The sequence below is a fragment of the Platalea leucorodia genome, assembly GCF_965183815.1.
Source record: "Platalea leucorodia genome assembly, chromosome: 17".
In the NCBI taxonomy this organism is placed as follows: domain Eukaryota; kingdom Metazoa; phylum Chordata; class Aves; order Pelecaniformes; family Threskiornithidae; genus Platalea; species Platalea leucorodia.
In genome coordinates, this window is record NC_138839.1 from 5,293,783 (window position 1) to 5,311,485 (window position 17,703).

Below are 17,703 nucleotides of genomic sequence, written 5' to 3' on the forward strand. Positions count from 1 at the left end.
ACCTCCCGTGCTGAATATCTAGTTGTTCTTCAGCAAACTATCTTCTAAATGGGATTTTTCTGCCTTCTGCAGTTTTGTTTCTGTAAAATTAACTGCTTCAAGACCCAGAAAAGCTTTGGGAAGGGTGCTTGAAAACAAACAGCTTGTGTCAAAGAGTATAATCCTGATTTGTTCTGTTTTGCTGCCCCCACTGTTAACTTCGTAATGTGTTGCTGCCATAAACGTGGGACAAGCTTGCACTTTTCAGTAGTAATACTGAAACACAGCCAGTGCTGGAATTTAAAAATAGGTTGTCAATCTGGTTTTACACTTCTCACCTGAAAACTAATGCTCTTTGGGGAATGTCTTGTAAACTGCAGGCGAAAGAACCCAAAGGTTTGAAATTCACTGCTGCTTTCTTCTTAAGCAGACAGACAAATAATACCTTTTTTCTGCTCCTTCAAGGAGTCTGTTTACTGACATGCAAATACCTGATACTGATAAAATAGTTGCAGCTTGCAATTAATGCTGCTTTGTTACGAATCATTCAAACAGTGTCACTAGGCACAAATTTTAGGAATAGACGCCCTTAAGAGCCATCGCCATTTAGATGTTTGTACAACTCATTCAGCTTCCACTGTTATTGAATGCAAGGCTTTTTCTGGATTATTTGGAATTATGCATATAATTTTCCTCCTACCATGCTAGTATCTAACACTTCTCTGAAGAAGTCTTCATTGCACAGTTAATCCATCTGTTTGTATCCTGATGCTCACCAGCCATGCTCCAAAGCCGTTGTATTGCTTTCCATTTGCTGGTGTTGCACTTAGTGCATGTCGTTAGGACTTCTTGGGTGCTTATCTTATTCTTGTGGAGAAGGTAAAGTACTGATAATTTCCCAGTAATTTGTGGGAAGACTGTGAGAACTCGGAGTAGTTTTGTCCTGTATCCTCACCCAGGTTAACTCCATTGTAATGACCCAGTGTGAAGTACTGTTCTGATAGGACTGACTTTAGAGGAGCTTTGACAAAGTCTTAAGGTAGTATACGGAACGATCTTATAAGAGATCAGTTTGCTAGTGCTTTTTTTTATGGGAGTGAATCTCTGAGCACTTCATGGATGCAAATTTAGTTTTGTTCTGTGTTGCAATGCAGGTAAGTGTTCCTATGTTGCTGCTGCAAGGGGAGGTAGAAAATGTGATTATCTGTAGTCAAATGTGAATATTATTAACACTTATTTCCTAATGCATTACTAAGAATACTTAAGAGCTGGATTGAAAAACAGTATTTCCTCTCCTTTTCCATCCAAATAACTGTGTAGTGCCTTCTCATCTCTGCAGTAGTAATCTTGGTGGTGCCTTTTCTCTAGGAGTAGCCCACCGAAGCCAGAGCAGCGAAGGAGTGAGTTCACTCAGCAGTTCTCCATCTAACAGCCTTGAAACACAATCTCAGTCTCTCTCTCGGTCTCAGAGCATGGATATTGATAGTGTCTCCTGTGAGAAAAGGTAAAACATGCAGCTTGTATAAACCGGCAAATATTGCGCAATGCTAATCATCAAAACCACTTACACAGGAAAATATTCTGCCATTTCTCACTTCCAGCCGTGTTAATGCAATAGGGTCAAATGCTTAAAAATGACACACTGTTTAGACCACTGTAATATTTCTTCTATTCTGGTTTTAATGGGAATTCCTGATGTAAAGTGATAAAAGACAAAGCATTATCTTAGACATTAAGTGATGAGCATGTCTGGTGGGGATAATTCAGCCAGTCTATTTAAAAAAGAAAAGGTTATGGGATATGATAGCTCTGTATTTTGTATTGCCTGCTGAAGAAATTTAGTATTGTGTTTCTTGAATTCAAAATAAATGTAATATGAGAAGCATTTATCAACTAGGGATTTCAATTGCTGTTTGTGCATATGGCTGTTCCTGTTGCATTGGTTTTTTCTGCTGCTTCTACTTAAGGTGACACTCCTTCAGTCAGCATCTTACAGAGGACTGTCTGTGTCTTTGTACGACTTAATGGGCTTCTTCTCGTATTTCCACTTACAGTATGTCCCAGGTAGATGTGGATTCAGGCATTGAAAACATGGAGGTCGATGAGAATGATCGCAGAGAGAAGAGGAGTCTGACGGATAAGGTTAGTCTGTTTTCTGTTGGCTGTTCTCTTCCAGACTACATACGTATGTTGTTATAACATCAAGCTTGAGGATTTCATGGGAGAACCTGTTCAGATTATGCAATTTGGAGTTAACAGTGCTGTGGTTTTGGTTTTCAGTGTAGTGCACGCTTCTGTTACGTAAAAAGTTAACTTTATTTTATGAAGACTTCACCTCAGACTTTGCTTATATTGTTGCGTTTTCCCTCACTGACGTTGCCTTACATGGCTGCAGCTTTGCAATCTGTAATATTTCTGCGGCTTGCCTTGCATTCCCTTCTTTATCAAACGGGACACCATTGTTTTTTGGAGAAATTTCTTTACTAGAACTGTGTGTAGTAAGTGTTCAAAATAACGGAATAGAAACAGGAACAAAGGATTTAGGATGGAGGAGTGATGCAGAGTTTTAGCTTGCAGTGAGTTCAGTTAGCTCCATATTTTGAATACGTGCTTTCGAAAGGATGGAACTAGCCCTCAGATGTTATCTATGAACAATTTCTTCACTGCATTTCTTCATAAAAATTTGTGGGAACGAAAAAAAGTCAAAACTTCCGATATCAAAGCTGCATTTTGATTGCCTCAAATTGGTTTATGAATGATATTTGAAAACTCTGAAGAAAATCTTTTTGTTATGTATCCTACAACAGTGACCTATTAATGCCCAGATCTGTTTTTTTAATACGCAGTAGGCCTGAAGAAATATTTTTTAAGACACTTCTGAAGATTGTTGCAGCTTATTTGTGTAGCATTTAGAGGTCTACCAACAAAGTACTGCTTCAAATGTTATGTATGCTGAGGATGTACTAAGATTTTCTATGTACTAAGATTTTCTTCTTAATGATGTTATGAGAAAATAACTAAGAATATTTAGCTATCAAGGTTTGGACAAGTGGTAGAACCCTTTAAAGTAGAAAAAGAAAGGAAGCAAGTACAAAGCTCTAATTCACTCTTAAAATTGTCCTCTTTGTCATTTGATTTTAAGGCCCATGTGAAATAAAGCCATAAAGAAATGGGACATCAGTCTAGCGGACAGAAGTTTCCACAACAATTCTTGCAGTGCTCATTAGATGTCTTTGTTTATTCCTGCACTGTCAGTAATAAGGTCAGTTGGTAAAAGCCTGGCTTAAAGCCATGTAGCAATAACCCTGCCACAGAATCCTTTCCAGTCAATTCCTAGCTGCAAATCAGGCAGTTGGACAGCTTGCATTGTGCTACTGTGAAATAAATAGCTTGGAATCAAGGACAATATTGAAGGGGGGGCACTGGAAAGTAAAATAAAGCTTTGCAAACTTGGTTCAATTCCTCTTACTCATTTGAAGACACCAAGAAGTTAAGTTGATAGGAGACAGCATAGTCCTCATTTATGAGCAAAAAATTTTCTTGCCTGGTTGTCTGCATGCGAAATGATGTCAATAATAAAGCCTTCTTTGCAGAAATAGGCAGAAGTCAAAGCATTTGAAAACAGTAGAATGCTAGTAGAGTCATTAAGTCAATAGAAACATACTAATGTGCCAAAAGTTATGGTTTCTTAAATGGTTTGAGGGAAAGCTTTCGAAAAGGATGCAGTGCTGGTAGTTACTGGAAATCTCTCATAAATTTAGGCTTACCTGGTGGCCTTTATGTGGCTTCAAATTTAAAGGAAAAAAGGGAGCTTTTTAGTGGCAACGTTGGTTTTCAATCTGCATTTTGTTCTTCCCTGTTGGCTTATTTTTTTTCTGAAAGAAAAGAGTATTACTAGCTCAAGAAGTATGATATATAGCGGTACGACATGCACTTGTATTAATCAAAGATCAGAATTTTTTTGTCTAGGAAATATCTACAACTCTCACAGGAGAACTCTTGCGGGGAAAATAGCCTCACAGCTAAAACTTTTCCATCTTTGAAATTCTGTTCAGCTGAATTGTCTGTTTTGTGTATTATGTTACTTTTTCAGTGTTGGTAGAAGAGTGTGGGGGGTGACAGTTATGTTGCTGGCTTGTCATGTATGTTTTGTAAATGTTTTTAAATGCTACCTCTCCTCACATTGCAGGGGTAATCACTTGAGTTTTATTTCTTTGTATTCCACCATTTTATTAGGTGCACACTCAAAGCTGCTTTAGGATTGCAAGAACCCTCCCATTTACCCTTTGCTAGCCGCTTTGTATGGTAGCGTTCTTTTTAGAGAAACTAGTTTTTCATTTTAAGTACAGTTTACATGATGTTCCTTTTATGGAAGAAAGGGGAACGATGCAAATTCTTGAGTCTTCTGTCCTGACTTCATTGAAGTGAAAGATGTCTTTATCTTGGGCAAAGATTTGAAACCAGGAAAGACTTGGGGAAGCTCGCTCCTTCCTGTGCTTCCATTTTTACAAGAAACTCTTAAAACACCTGTGCATAATGAAAATTTGAATCCCCAATCAATTCCTTAAAGGAGAAATCATAGGTATCTTGGTTAAATTTCCCTTCTTAACATACTGTTTTCAAACCTGTTTTGGGAATTTGCTTCCTACTAAATTTGTGTATTTCTGCTACATCTTTTCTGTGTCTCTTGTGTTTCTTCAGGGTTTTTTCCAAATAAATTTTGACAAATATATCTATATTCCTTTATAAGTATACAAAATCTGCCATTAAGAGTTAATCTAAAGCCATTTAAAGAAGACCTGCATCTGATAAAATTGTGACTTTACTAATAAAATTGCAAATAAGTTGATTTTTTTTTTTAACACCCCCCCCCCCACCCAAGGAACCTCTGTCTGGGTCTGAAGTATCTGAGGAGCAAGCTTTACAGCTGGTCTGTAAGATCTTCAGAGTCTCTTGGAAGGACCGAGACAGAGATGTTATCTTCCTGAATTCACTCTCTGCCCAATTTAAGCAGAACCCAAAGGAAGGTAGGTATCTGAACTGTTATCATTGTTAGGGACTGTTTCAGGTGAGTGGCATGTTCCCTACTCTTATTTTTAGCTTTTTCTCTCTTTGCTGCAATGCCAGAGCCACCTGCTTGAGGTCTTTGCTTGATTCCAGCATCTGCTGTCAGAGAACGTAGCAGGAAATGGAATCCCTAAAAAGGAACGCGGGGACCGATGGTCATAGCTCCTGTTTTCATCAATTGCTGTGCTCTTGGTGGTTATGTTTTCTGTTGCCAAACTAGTGTGCTCATGTTGCAGTGTTGCTGGATTTTTTTTCAGAAACTTTTTACTGACTTAATGGGTTGTCTTGCATCATAATAGACACTTAGCAGTTAATTTGATAAGCTAAGAATTCCTGATTATTTTATATAACTAATTATATTTTATGTCAACTATATGACCAAATTCAAAATTGTTATTTTATGTGTGGGCATATGTGGGGCAGGGTGTGTGTGTGTGTGTGTGACTTTTTTTCCTTTATGACACAACTTGCCCAACTCAACAGCAGGGTGGGAAAATATGAGAGGGACAGACAAGACAATTTTAATAATCAACAACAACAGTAGGTCATCTATTATCTTTTGTACTTTCCATAAAAGTGATATTTTTGTGTAGCTGTAATTTCAGAGCCTAGTTAATATAGACAGAGTGATGGTTATAAATGTAAGTATCAGTCTATTGTTTTTGCCAAAAGCAGCACTTAGTTCACAGAAGTCAATTACTGTCCTTTTTTAGTTGAAATCCCTGCTAATGTTTACATCTCTGACTAACGTATAGATGGAGACAGCAGGTGAGGGTACTAACTCTCTTCTTTTATTCTTAACAGTGTTTTCAGATTTTAAGGACTTGATTGGGCAGATTTTGATGGAAGTGCTGATGATGTCCACCCAGTCAAGGGATGAAAACCCATTTGCTAGCCTGACAGCTACATCACAACCAATCGCTGCAGCTGCCCGGTCTCCTGACAGAAGCCTGATTTTAAACATGGGCTCTAACCCAGGAAGCAGCCCTATGTTCTGTAATGTGGGCTCCTTTGGTTCCAGTTCGTTATCCAGGTGACTTCTGATTATAACTGAATACTGATTTCACTTGAATATTGATTGGTAGACTAGAAGAGAGAATGACATAGAAATGTCCCAAGAACAACAACCAGAATAAATTTTTAAAGTTCTTCACTCTTTTTCATGTGAATGTCCTTCCATTTCACCATTTTTGATTACATTGCCATGGCCAGAAGTGTATTTGATAGGTTAAAGCCATGTAGCTGGTTCCTTCTGAGAAGTATCCCTAGCTTGCATCAGTGAAGGCTACGGCTCTTAAGTGTGTAGATTGTGACATAGTTTTATTCAACATTAGTAAAAAGGAATAATGTGTGTGAGCTGCAGAATTATTGCTGAAGAGTCATCAGAAGAGCAAGGGCTTCTCTTGCTCATTTTATCTTTTTCACCCTTTTTCTGCATATCCTAAATCGTTGCTTTTTTTTTTTCTTTTTCCCCTGTAACTGGTTTAGTCTCTATGGGACTAGTCCAGCTCCTACTACCAATTTCACAAGCTATGTACCAATGACTGGTTCATCTCTTACCCCACCAGCCAGTTCAGTTGCCACTACATCTGTGCCTTCCATTACTGTCAGCTCTCACCTCACAGCAACAAGCCCTTCTTGGATGCAGCCTTCCTCTCCGAGGTACCGGCCATACACTGTTGCCCATTCTGGAGGCTTTTCAGCTTCTTCCATCCCGCGTTCCTTGAATATTTCCATCCCATCTAGTTCACCAAGTCCTCCGGCCATGGCTGCTAGCCCTCCAGCCATGCCAGTCATCGCATCCAGACAGAGACCCACAACAATGGGTCCACCTTTGTTTACTGCTTCACCCAGTACCTTGCGCAGGCGTTCTTCTTTACTGAACAGGATCCCTTCTAGGTATTTCACAAGAACAAAAGTGTGTGTTTAACGTGTGCCGTGCAGGGTGTGGCATAACCGTGCAATTTGGGAGAACTTACGTTTGTGCTGAGCTCACCCTACTTACCCTGAGTTGATTTCTGTGTTTTGATTTCTGCTAATACATTGACTTGCTAACAAGCCATCTTTGCCAAAATATTAAACCTGCTTCTGTGAGCATTTGAAGTGTAATGTAATTACTTTAAAAGTAGCAATATTGTTTTGATTTCTTCCTCGTCTTACATCCATTCCAGTTAAACTATTAGCTTTCTGTTCAGTTACTACTGCTGGATAGTAAACCAAACAGACCTCCTGCTTTGAAATCAGTTTTCCAGTAGGGCTTTAGTTGGTTTGTTGAAAGCTGTTACTTGCTGAACTGTGTTAGATTTGATTCCCTGGTGCATAGATTTAAATTACAGATTAGCCTGTTTCAGTATGCCAGGCCAAGTACTATTGCATTTTCTCTGTTGGCTGCTCCTGAAATCCCCAGTCCCTGCAGGAGGGAGAAATGAGCAGGCAAGGTTTTGAGACCATTGCTTTAAACTTCAGTAGCTTAGAACTGTAATACTTGTTATTCAGTCATGTCTAAACATTCCTGCTTCAGCCATGATTTTTATTAGGTCTTCCAAATCCTTTTTACATTTTTGGTTTGTGAATGTGTGGTGTTTTCATATGTGAATAACTTGTAGTGTATCAGAGCATGTTAGCATAGCCTTGGTTTTACTAACATGGAGTTATCTGTTGTCTGCATGTTTAGAGAAGATGATTTTTGGCAGACTTACACAAAAAAAAAGCTAGCACTTAATTTTTCTTTTGGCTTAAAAGATCTGATGGCCTTTTCCATTTTTGTTGTGGTAGTATATATGACAACCCTTTCTCCCTCCTCCTTCTTGCCGTTTCTGATGTGTCTGAGGACAGTAGTGATGAAGAAAATGAAGATGATGATTTTTCTTGTGTCCAGTTTGGGTCCAGGTATTGGAGAAAGAGAACGTAACCTGCATGTTTGGTTGCTTAGGAACTAACAGTCTGTGTAGTGTCAAGGGTTCTTCAAAGTAACTTGGGAAATGAGTAAAGCCAAGGAGATGACTTGGATGGGTTTTTAAGATGGTGTATAAACATGTATAAAGAATGCTAGTTAGTCAGCTTTTTTTTTGAAGAGATGACTAAGATAAAGTAAATGTTAATCATACTGCCTTTGAGGTTTAATGAGTATGGCTTCTGAAATGATGTTTGAGTGGAACTCCTCATTGATTATATGAGTAGAAGGAGTCTTATTCACCTATGGTTGTAATTCTAAAACAGTGGTACGTCACGCGCATGTTTTCCTATCAAAAACTGGAAAATGAGGACAAAGGTTAACAGGTAAAAAAAGATACAGTGGCAAATAGCCAGCTGATGCAAACAGTACGACTTTGTTGAAGATTCATTGCTGCTTGACAGCTGAGGATGACCCCTCTAGCCTGTGAGGAAAATACACCTGAAAGTTTAATCTGGTCCTTTGATGTAATAAGTAGTAGAGGCGGCTGTAGCTGGAACAGCCAGGAATGGAGGGGGAAGAACAGAATATTTTACTGTAAAGCAGAGACTTGCAAATTGTACAGCAAAGCCCTTTCATTTGTGTGACATTGAGATATGTGAAAACAAAATGAGAATTGATATCGGTGAGTTCTGTTTGGAAGCTAGCCAGATAGCTGTGCAAAAAACCTGCAGAACAGTGGATATGCCAAGGAAAAAAAGCTTTTGGAAATGTAAATGCAGGGTAGGATCTTCCCTAGTTTTACATTCCATTGCAGAGTAATGCTGCAATGTCTTGGCTGATACAGCAATGTTTTCCTATTAGGACTAAGGTTTTGGTTTGAAAAATGAGCAGCCTTCCTACAAAACTGTTTGTCATATCCAAGTGATTTGTGTTCTTTATTAGTCTGTTTGTGAAAATGATTCATTTCTTTCTTTTCCCATTAGAACTTAGCATTCATCAGCTTCATCACATGCACCAAAATTCCCAAAGAAATGCCCCGTTCTTTTGTATCAACCCAAATTGGAGAAAGTCAGACTGTTAACTTGAAGGCCTTCCAATAGCATCTCCTCTTTTCCATTCCAGTTTCATTTTAGGAGGGTGAACTTTATAACACAGGTTTAGGGGTTTCTGTGTACGTGGAATTTAGGATTATTTTTCCCCACTGTTTTGTTTAATTCTTACCCTGTTGGCAATTTAATCCAGATGTTGGATTGAGTTGCAAAGCCTTTGGTAAGGGTTTCTGAGGCTGCTATGCTTCTGGAGTCTCAGTTTGTAAATTAGGTCCTGGCATTCTGCAGACAGCAGTAAGATGTTAGTTAAATTATAAACACAGTGACTGTACAATTATGCAACAACTTGCATTCTGAAAATACCAAGGCATTCAATATGTGTGTGAAGGATGTGTGAGCTTTGCATTAGAATAACTTTGGTTGCTGCTGCAGTGAAATCATTAACAGAATGACTAACTATAGAAGTAGTATGTTTTATATAAATTGATGTTCTTAAAAGGGTAGCTTTTAAGCTGAATGTGAGAAGTCGAGAGGTTTAAAAGAGAGACTGTAGGAAAGAAAACGTGTGCATGATTTCATGGTTATTGGGTACTATTTTAATAGAGTTATGTTTTACATGGATTAGTTTTAATTGAATAACTGAGAACAAATTTTCTCTGCAAAAAGAGATTGCTGCTATTAGAAGTTACGTTTCTTAACATGGTGAGCTACCAGATGCTTAGCAGTAATAACCTTTCCCTGATTTATTGGTTGGGCTGTAAAGCTTGCACAATAGATTTCTACAGCTTGATTATTAAAATGTAAATTATTTTACAGTTTAAAGGAAATTCCAGTTACGACACAGTTTGTGGTCTTAAACACATTTTTTAAAAGCTGCGTTTAAGGAAACAAATACTCTTTATTTTCCAGTTTAAGGTCTGGGGCTTATAAATTGGTCTTCATTTAAATCCACCCTGACTGTACACAGGCTTTTCTTTGAGGAATAACAGTAGACCATCCATGTAATTGCTATTTTTTAATTCCATTTACATCAAATGAATGTATCTTTCCTTAATTCCTTCTGTAAAATAAGGATTTTGCTTTTAATTAGCTTAGCCAAGCTGTTATGTAGAGAAGAATTCTGTTAACAAGTCTGAGATTGAGAGTCGTGGGGTCTGTTCTCACTTTTGTATTTAATTTCTCTGTTTCAAGCATGGTTTTGTTTTTGTGGATTTAGTTTTCATGTTTACAGTATCAGTGTTTTCTTGCCCCGCCCCAAAGCTGTGCTACTTAATGGAATGGTGTATTTTACTGTCAGGGAATTGAAATGAACTGAGTTGAAATTAATTGATCTTTAATGTGGAAATCTTAAAAGGAGAAGTTGCTTTGATGTATTGCCTCCTGTTTTGTTTATTCTCCTTCCTTCCTATATAAAGGGATTGTCTGTAGCCTTGTCTATCGGCTAAGGTCTCTTCTCTGCACTGGGAAGATCTTGCCTTCCATGGGCTGGCTAGCGTTAGCAGAGTTGGTGAAATTTCTACCATTTTGAATGCTATATACAGAGATTGTGCAGCGGTTGCATCATGGCATGGAAGTGTTGTGATGTCCTGAGCGTCCAAACAGTTTTGGTGTCAGGTACAGCTGAAAGGTTGTTCATTTTCACTGTTGCCATGGGAGAATAAGATTTATTGATTCCCATTAGTCATGCACCTTATTGCTGTCTTTCAGATACTGATTCATTTAATAAGATAATTGATTCTTCAGTCATGTTACAGTACAGCTGAACTTTCAGAATCGGACAAACTGTTAAATGGAGAGCTCTTCATAGATCATAGAAATTATCGTCATTATTGAGCCATGCGTGTGATGGGATGGAGTCTTCAGAAAATTGACAGAGGAGGTCAAGAGCTCATGAATTACTTGACTGTGCACAAGTGAAGAACTGTACCTAATGCTTTGTTTCTTCTTTTTGTATGTTGTAAAGTATGGGAGGCTCTGGCAGCTCAAGTGTTTCCGATTCCTGCAGTGACCACTTCACCATTGAAAATTGTAAGGAGACAGAGATGCTGAACTACCTCATTGAGTGTTTTGACAGAGTTGGAATAGAGGAGAGAAAAGCACCAAAGGTATATTTCAGATGAATGAAGTTGTATCAGTGCTGTCACAGACACTCCTCTTACTATTTAGTGGGGAAGTTGGTGGAAATTGATAGTTCTTTCTTGATGGCTTTGTTGTAGAAATAGATCTATAGAATTATAAGGTCTCTTTGACTCTTATTAATTCATCATACGTATGTTTTACGTCTCTAAAATAAGCACTGTGTTAGAAACTGTCCTTCCCCTTTTGATCTACTGCATTTTATCCAAGTTTATTCCATGTAAAACATACTTTTGTGAGACCAACTCCCTGTCAGTGTTCTATAATGTGCTTTAAGCTTTTGCTTCTGGGGAAAAAAACAAACAACACTTCATATATAATCTGAAAGGTTTTTAGCTGGAGTAGTGCTAATCTTAGTTTGCATATTACATTCATACTGCATGAATAAAGAAATTTATCATATTTCCTGTCTGTTCTGTCTCTGAATACTTTTAGTTTGTATTAAAATAAAGTTATTTTCATCAGATGTGTAGCCAGCCAACAGTTAGCCAGTTACTGAGCAACATCCGATCACAGTGCATTTCACATGCTGCTTTGGTGCTACAGGGATCCTTAACGCAACCAAGGTAAATACAGCTGATGTTAGTCATGAAAGTTAGATTGCTCTGGGATTTATTTTTCTTATGAGGGTTAGATAAGAAAACTAGGATCAGTTGTTGGACCAGGATACATTTATGTGCCAGAGGAATAGTTTATTGCTTTGCCATTGGAGACTCTTGCTCCCACTGATGGAGAGTAGTTTACGTGTATTCTAATTGTGTTTGGGATAAAATCATCCAGGTTGATTTGAACAGTTTAAATGGGGAATCTGAGTTAACCAAGCTGTTTTCTGCCTTATCTCATGCATTGACTGTTTTACTTGCAGATTGTTGAGGCACTACTCCTTTGAAAGTTAGTAACCAGTAGAGCTGCATCTGAGAAAGTCTTATCAAAATGCGTAGCAAAAGCTGCTAAAGGGGCATGGCACTTGTTTACTTCAGAGAGTTTACCACAACAGATTTGGTAGTGTAAATCTGCGTGTAGACGTTCTACACTAAATCAAGACTCTGAGATTTCAAGTGTAGTTGTTTCAACAGCAGTTGTTTAACTAGCAGCCTGTTTAGTTGGAATAGTAAAAAGGCTTTTAAAGTAGGATATGTGACTTTTACTAAAACATGCATAATTTTGTGTTTCCAAACAACACTTCTATGATCTTTAAGGGTGCACCAATTATCCACTGTGCTTTAAGATTAGCTTTGTCTTTATGTGACCCAACATTAGGGTAAGTTTTATATATGTAATAAGGAAAAAAAGATACTTTTTCAAAAATTCTCCAGAGCATTTAAAAGTAATTACTGTATTAATTCAGAAATTACTAATGTTATGTTATGTTCTTAATCTGGAAAAACAACCATCAAAAAAAATGTTATTCCTTCACTAGTTGAGCTTAACAAAGGGTCTTTTCATTAGAGAGGAGTAGAAGGGAGAACCAATTACTACACAGAAGCTGTTATTTTCTTCCAGCCTCATTAAACTAAAGTGTGATGTTGGCAGCAGCATCTGTTTCAGAATAACCTTTCCACAAGTAGCTTGAGAAGACAAGGTTAGTTACTTTGAAAGGAGCAGGTGTGTCTGCATGTTGATAATCTGCTTTCTGGCACATCCTTAGATGTGATTACTCTGACATTTTTGCAAATATTACTACAAATACTACTGCAAATAATCAGTAGTTTTGGATTTTTTTTTTTTATAAAAATAAAGGTCATTGCAGCAGCAGTCTTTGCTGGTACCATATATGCTGTGTAGGAATCTCCCATTTGGCTTTATCCAAGAATTGGTGAGAACAACTTATCAGGATGAAGAGGTGTTCAAACAGGTAAGGCATAGGTAGAAAATAAATAATTGTATCATATGATTCTACTATTTGTGATATGCAAGAGAGTGGATTTCCAGAGGTTTATTCTGCATCTCACAGTTCTATGCCTATTACTTCAGGGGCTAGCAACCTGTTAGGCACTTGGAGTTTGTTTTTGTTTGTTTTTAACTCATTTAGCATTTTGTGAAAAAGACTGACTTTCATTACTTGCTGGTTCTAATTATTAAAAGTGCATTTGTTAATAAACAGGGAACACTTATGTAATGTTGAAGTGAACTACTCAGAATATGCAGGCATACATTACAGGATTGATCTTCGTTTTTCCTCCTTCCATGCATCTGTACAAAATATCCTAAAAATGTATGTGTAAGATGGCAATCTTCTGTAATTGTACTCAAAAGTTTTATTATTTTTTCTACCTTGCCATCTTTACCCTCTTTGCAATTTTAATAGTTTGCATCTAAGGTGCTGGGAGCATTTTTCAAATCCTAGTCCATTAAATCTTCATTTTTTCTATAGGAGACGACTGAGAAACATTAGATGGCTTATTCTGTGTGTCAGAGTAGTTCACTGAGATGATAAAAAATTGCAACTGGTGGGCCTAGTAATTAAGACACAAAACTAGCAAACCTCTGGTTAGAGCAGATCAGTGAGGTTGTAATTGTCTCTAATTAGTGCTCCTGTAGCATTATGTGACTTAGCTGTAAAGGGGCCTTCAGCATGGCATTTGATCCTTCCAATTTTGAAAAAAATGGCATTACCTAATTTTTATGTGTAGTGCAACTACCTTTTAATAATTTGTATCTCTGTCTGGACACCTTTTAGTAGAGGTTCATGTGATTGAAAGTACATTTAAGCCTGTCAAAAAGTGGTTACGGAAAGCGTTAAAGGTCACCTACCCTGGAGAAGAGAACCATCCCTCTAGCTGAAGCAGACAACCACCTCTTTATAGTCCTTTTCTGTAATATGATTTAATACTATTCCTTTTGTCCCTTCATAGAAGCAACACAATATACTTTAAATTTAAAATTCAGTGGGACCTCTTGTTGTTATTGTTGCAAAATTACTGTAAGTTTGTTTTGTGAGGGTAGAGTTGTCAGAGCTATGTGATTGGGACTTACTAATTGGGTATAATTACTTTTGATTAATCAGTTCCTGTCATGTCACTTCCTCTTTCATAACAGCCCTTGACCGCTGCTTATTATCTTTACTCTTCCCACAGTTACAACTTACCAGCACAAAACCAACTTGCCTACATGACATGCAAAATTAAAGCTATATTATTACCCCAAGTGTATAGGCAAATAAATTATTACCTGTTTGGGCAATCAAGTTGTTGGAGACCTCTACAGAACTTGTGCTCTCGTTTGTGTTTATAATATACATGCTTGCACATGTGCATACGGTTCTACAGCGATCCTGTATGAAATGTGTGTGTGCTTCCCCGTGTGGTTTCCACATGCGGAGAACTTGATGGAACAACGCCAGATTTCTGTTGGTGTGCTGACGTTACTATTTGTCAGCTTCAGCGTGTATCTGTTACCTTTGGGTCCAAATCTAGATGTATGTGTCTCTGGGGTTATTTGGTTTGCAAAGTGAATGTTTGGAAACAGGTTAGAATGGGATCAGGAAAAATACATGCAAGCGCTTGGAAATAAGTTTTCATGGGTAAGTTGTTATGCTCAGACATCAAGTCAATACATCACTTACACTATAACAGTTGGGTTTTAGCTTTGAATAATCTCTTAAGTGTTCAGGCTCAACTGATACGAATTTAAAGAAAATATCTTAGTTTCTTTTGTGTAACTTGCAGTATTTGAAGAATGAACAGGCATTTCATGCTGTGTACAGCAATAGTGTCATTTGATTGCTTCCTATTCTTGAATAAAGTAACCTACTTCTGTGTTTACAGATCTTTATTCCCATCTTACAAGGCCTGGCTGTAGCTTCCAAAGAGTGCTCCCTTGATAGTGACAATTTTAAATACCCCCTTATGGTAAGGACTGTTCATTTCTAGAAGCAGTTTCTTTATGATTACTGATAAGTTATGCAGATTCTGTACAGGATTATGTACTTCAACATTTTTGGGCTTGCTTTGGTTAGTGGATTACTATTAAACTCTATATTGGAAGCTTAATGTGGTATGAGGTGTGTAAAAGACCGTTAAAAATCCAGTAGAGTCTGAGGCCAGTAATATCTTAAGCTTAATGTACATAGTTTGTGTAGTGGGCTGTTCAGATGTTTATATGTATTGCTCTGTATGGATTAACCAAACATATGGATTTCATCATGCATGCTAGTTACAGTACTGTGGGTGGTTATAAAATCCTGCTAAGCTCCTCCCAATTTAAGTCTGGGAAATAAGGCCCAATATCCATACCAATGTTTGTTGGGCTCCCTTTTGTATGTGGGAAACTAAAATCTATGGCATTAAACCTAAACTTATTTGAATTGGTGACTATTTACTGTAGGAAAATGTCATAATATTCCCTGGCTGAAAAGTTGGGGTTATATTTTTAGGGTTTTTTTAAGTGCATACTTTAGTCCCTAGATCTGCTTCCCTCCTACTGCTTTTATTGACAAAACAAAAAAGTCTTTTGAAAAGCGTGCTTGGCCACAAAAGAGCAAGCTAAATTCTTGGCTAAATTGAGCACTGTCAGCTAGCACCTTCAGATTTTAGGATCTTCAGTGTATGATGCCAAAAAAGGCTGTTACATCTCAGTTTTAATTTGTACTTCAGGAAATTAGCTGGACTGGGGTGCTGCAAATCAAATTGACTAAGCAAGTCTGGTACTTCTGCAGAAATAACGATTTTTGCTGGTTCTGTGTTTTCCTGCTCTTCTGTTATTCCCCGCCTCCATTGAAATTGCGAACTGTTGCAAATTTGGCTGTTGCCTACAAGTAAGGGCTACTTAAAAATTATATTCCATTTTGATCATCTCTAGCTGGCACAGTGTACACCAAAAGGATGGAATAGTAGTTACTAGCTATAGCATAATTGAAGAATAAGAACATATAATACAGGAGAGGCAGGATATGTGAAAGCCTACAGTATTTTTGTGTTTTCAGAATCATCTGTTACAACGGCTTTCTTTTTTCTGTGCTGCAGTTGAAAGTGAGTTAGAGATCTTGGATAGGATTCTTTGTTTCTGGCTTCTGTGTTCATCTGACATTTTTCCACTCTGATTCAAAAGACAAAGGCCTCGGTGTATGTATAGAACAATTGCTCTATTTATTATTGTCACTGACTTTTATGTGGCAGTTCAGGAGTCCAGCAAAGGCATTGTTATGTTCTGAACAAACAAACGATTTGCACAGCTAATTTTTGAAATAAGTGCAATAATTTATTACCCTGTGAGGCATGTTAGCTTTTTTGAGACAACTTGGAACAGATGTAAAAGCTAAAATGGGAGCAGGGTTTGGTCTAGCTCTTTCTGGACCTCTTCACCATTGTAGATGATGGAAGTTTTTCCACTGATTAGGGGAAAAAGGTTTGGCTCTTTCAGCAGTTTACCATGTTAAGCTTTTTATTTGCAGACAGGTTACTTAAATTACTTTTTGTGTGTAATTTTTTTTTCTTGGGATTTCTTTACAGGCACTATGTGAACTTTGTGAAATCAAGTTTGGGAAAACACACCCTATGTGCAGTTTGGTAAGTGTATCCAGTCTGGTGTGTTTTTTGTGTTTTGTTTTTTTTTTTTTTTTTTTTTTTTTTTAAGTTAGAAGAACCACGTCACTGATTTTGTTGTTATATTGTACGATCCACATTGATAATGTTCTTCAGAACTCTAAACAGGGGCTACTGTAGTATCTCATGCTAAACAATAGTTTAAAGTAAACTGGTAAAGGGAGTCATTTTCCCTGAGAATTTAGGAAAACTAGGACAAACAAGCCTTGCTTAGATTGCTGAAATACTGAGGAGATGTTTCCATTTAGCTATCAGCATGACTGAATGCTGAGGAGTCGAGGGCATGTGGCAAGCACTGAAAGGTGACGGTGCAGATAAAGTAGCATGGCTGACACGGCAGCTTTGATTAAGTTGCTATTTCTTCTGTTTCCTAGGTTGTCTCTTTGCCCTTGTGGTTGCCTAAATCTTTAAGCACAGGCGCAGGAAGAGAGCTGCAAAGACTTTCCTATCTTGGAGCCTTCTTCAGTCTCTCTGTCTTTGCTGAAGATGATGTAAGTGTTAAGAAGGGTGTTGATGGTAGCCTGGTGGAGGTTTTTTGTTTGTTTGCTTTTTGTTTGGTTTTTTGCCTTCCCCAATATGTTTGATACATTTGCCAATGTTCATTCTACTTTCAGAACAAAGTAGTTGAAAAGTACTTCTCAGGGCCTGCAATTACTCTTGAAAACACCCGTGTTGTTAGCCAGTCTTTGCAACATTACCTGGAATTAGCAAGGGTAAGTGTTCTCATGTTTAAAAAAAAAAAATGCCAAATATTGTGGGTTTTTTGGCCTTGACATAGATGAAGATTATAATCTAAAATAATCTAGCACCTGTATTAAACAACAAATCTGTTAGGATATGGCTGAAGGGAATTAGGAAAAAAATTAGAGTGCTACAAATATTTGTCTAATGCTGTAAGTCAATTCAGAAGGTAACAGAACAGTTAGTCATGGATTATAGTTCATGTTAAAGGATGAGTGGAAAAAATGCATACTGTATTAGTAGTTTGTCTGTTGCACTAGTCTCTATATATATCTTTCCTGTAACTCATTTC

The 17,703-nt window shown here is 37.6% G+C and overlaps 1 protein-coding gene across 7 annotated transcripts in view; it reads left to right on the forward strand.

The window, feature by feature from the left end:
* The window catches only part of UBE4B (ubiquitination factor E4B), a 41,454-nt gene that overhangs the window by 9,878 nt on the left and 13,873 nt on the right, over positions 1–17,703 (forward strand). For 4 of the 7 annotated variants that reach the window (XR_014230048.1, XM_082329015.1, XM_082329014.1 and 1 more), the window contains 12 exons: positions 1,348–1,483; positions 2,034–2,121; positions 4,862–5,006; positions 5,851–6,079; positions 6,535–6,945; positions 10,955–11,096; positions 11,593–11,693; positions 12,868–12,982; positions 14,895–14,978; positions 16,578–16,634; positions 17,045–17,161; positions 17,285–17,383. Coding sequence is in view for 6 of the 7 variants with exons in the window: in XM_082329015.1 (XP_082185141.1) it covers positions 1,348–1,483; positions 2,034–2,121; positions 4,862–5,006; positions 5,851–6,079; positions 6,535–6,945; positions 10,955–11,096; positions 11,593–11,693; positions 12,868–12,982; positions 14,895–14,978; positions 16,578–16,634; positions 17,045–17,161; positions 17,285–17,383 (1,724 nt within the window). In the remaining variant the exon portion in view is untranslated. Of the gene's footprint in view, positions 1–1,347; positions 1,484–2,033; positions 2,122–4,861; positions 5,007–5,850; positions 6,080–6,534; positions 6,946–7,821; positions 7,936–10,954; positions 11,097–11,592; positions 11,694–12,867; positions 12,983–14,894; positions 14,979–16,577; positions 16,635–17,044; positions 17,162–17,284; positions 17,384–17,703 lie in introns of all 7 variants that reach the window. The other 3 variants (XM_082329019.1, XM_082329016.1, XM_082329018.1) reach the window with 3 other exon arrangements.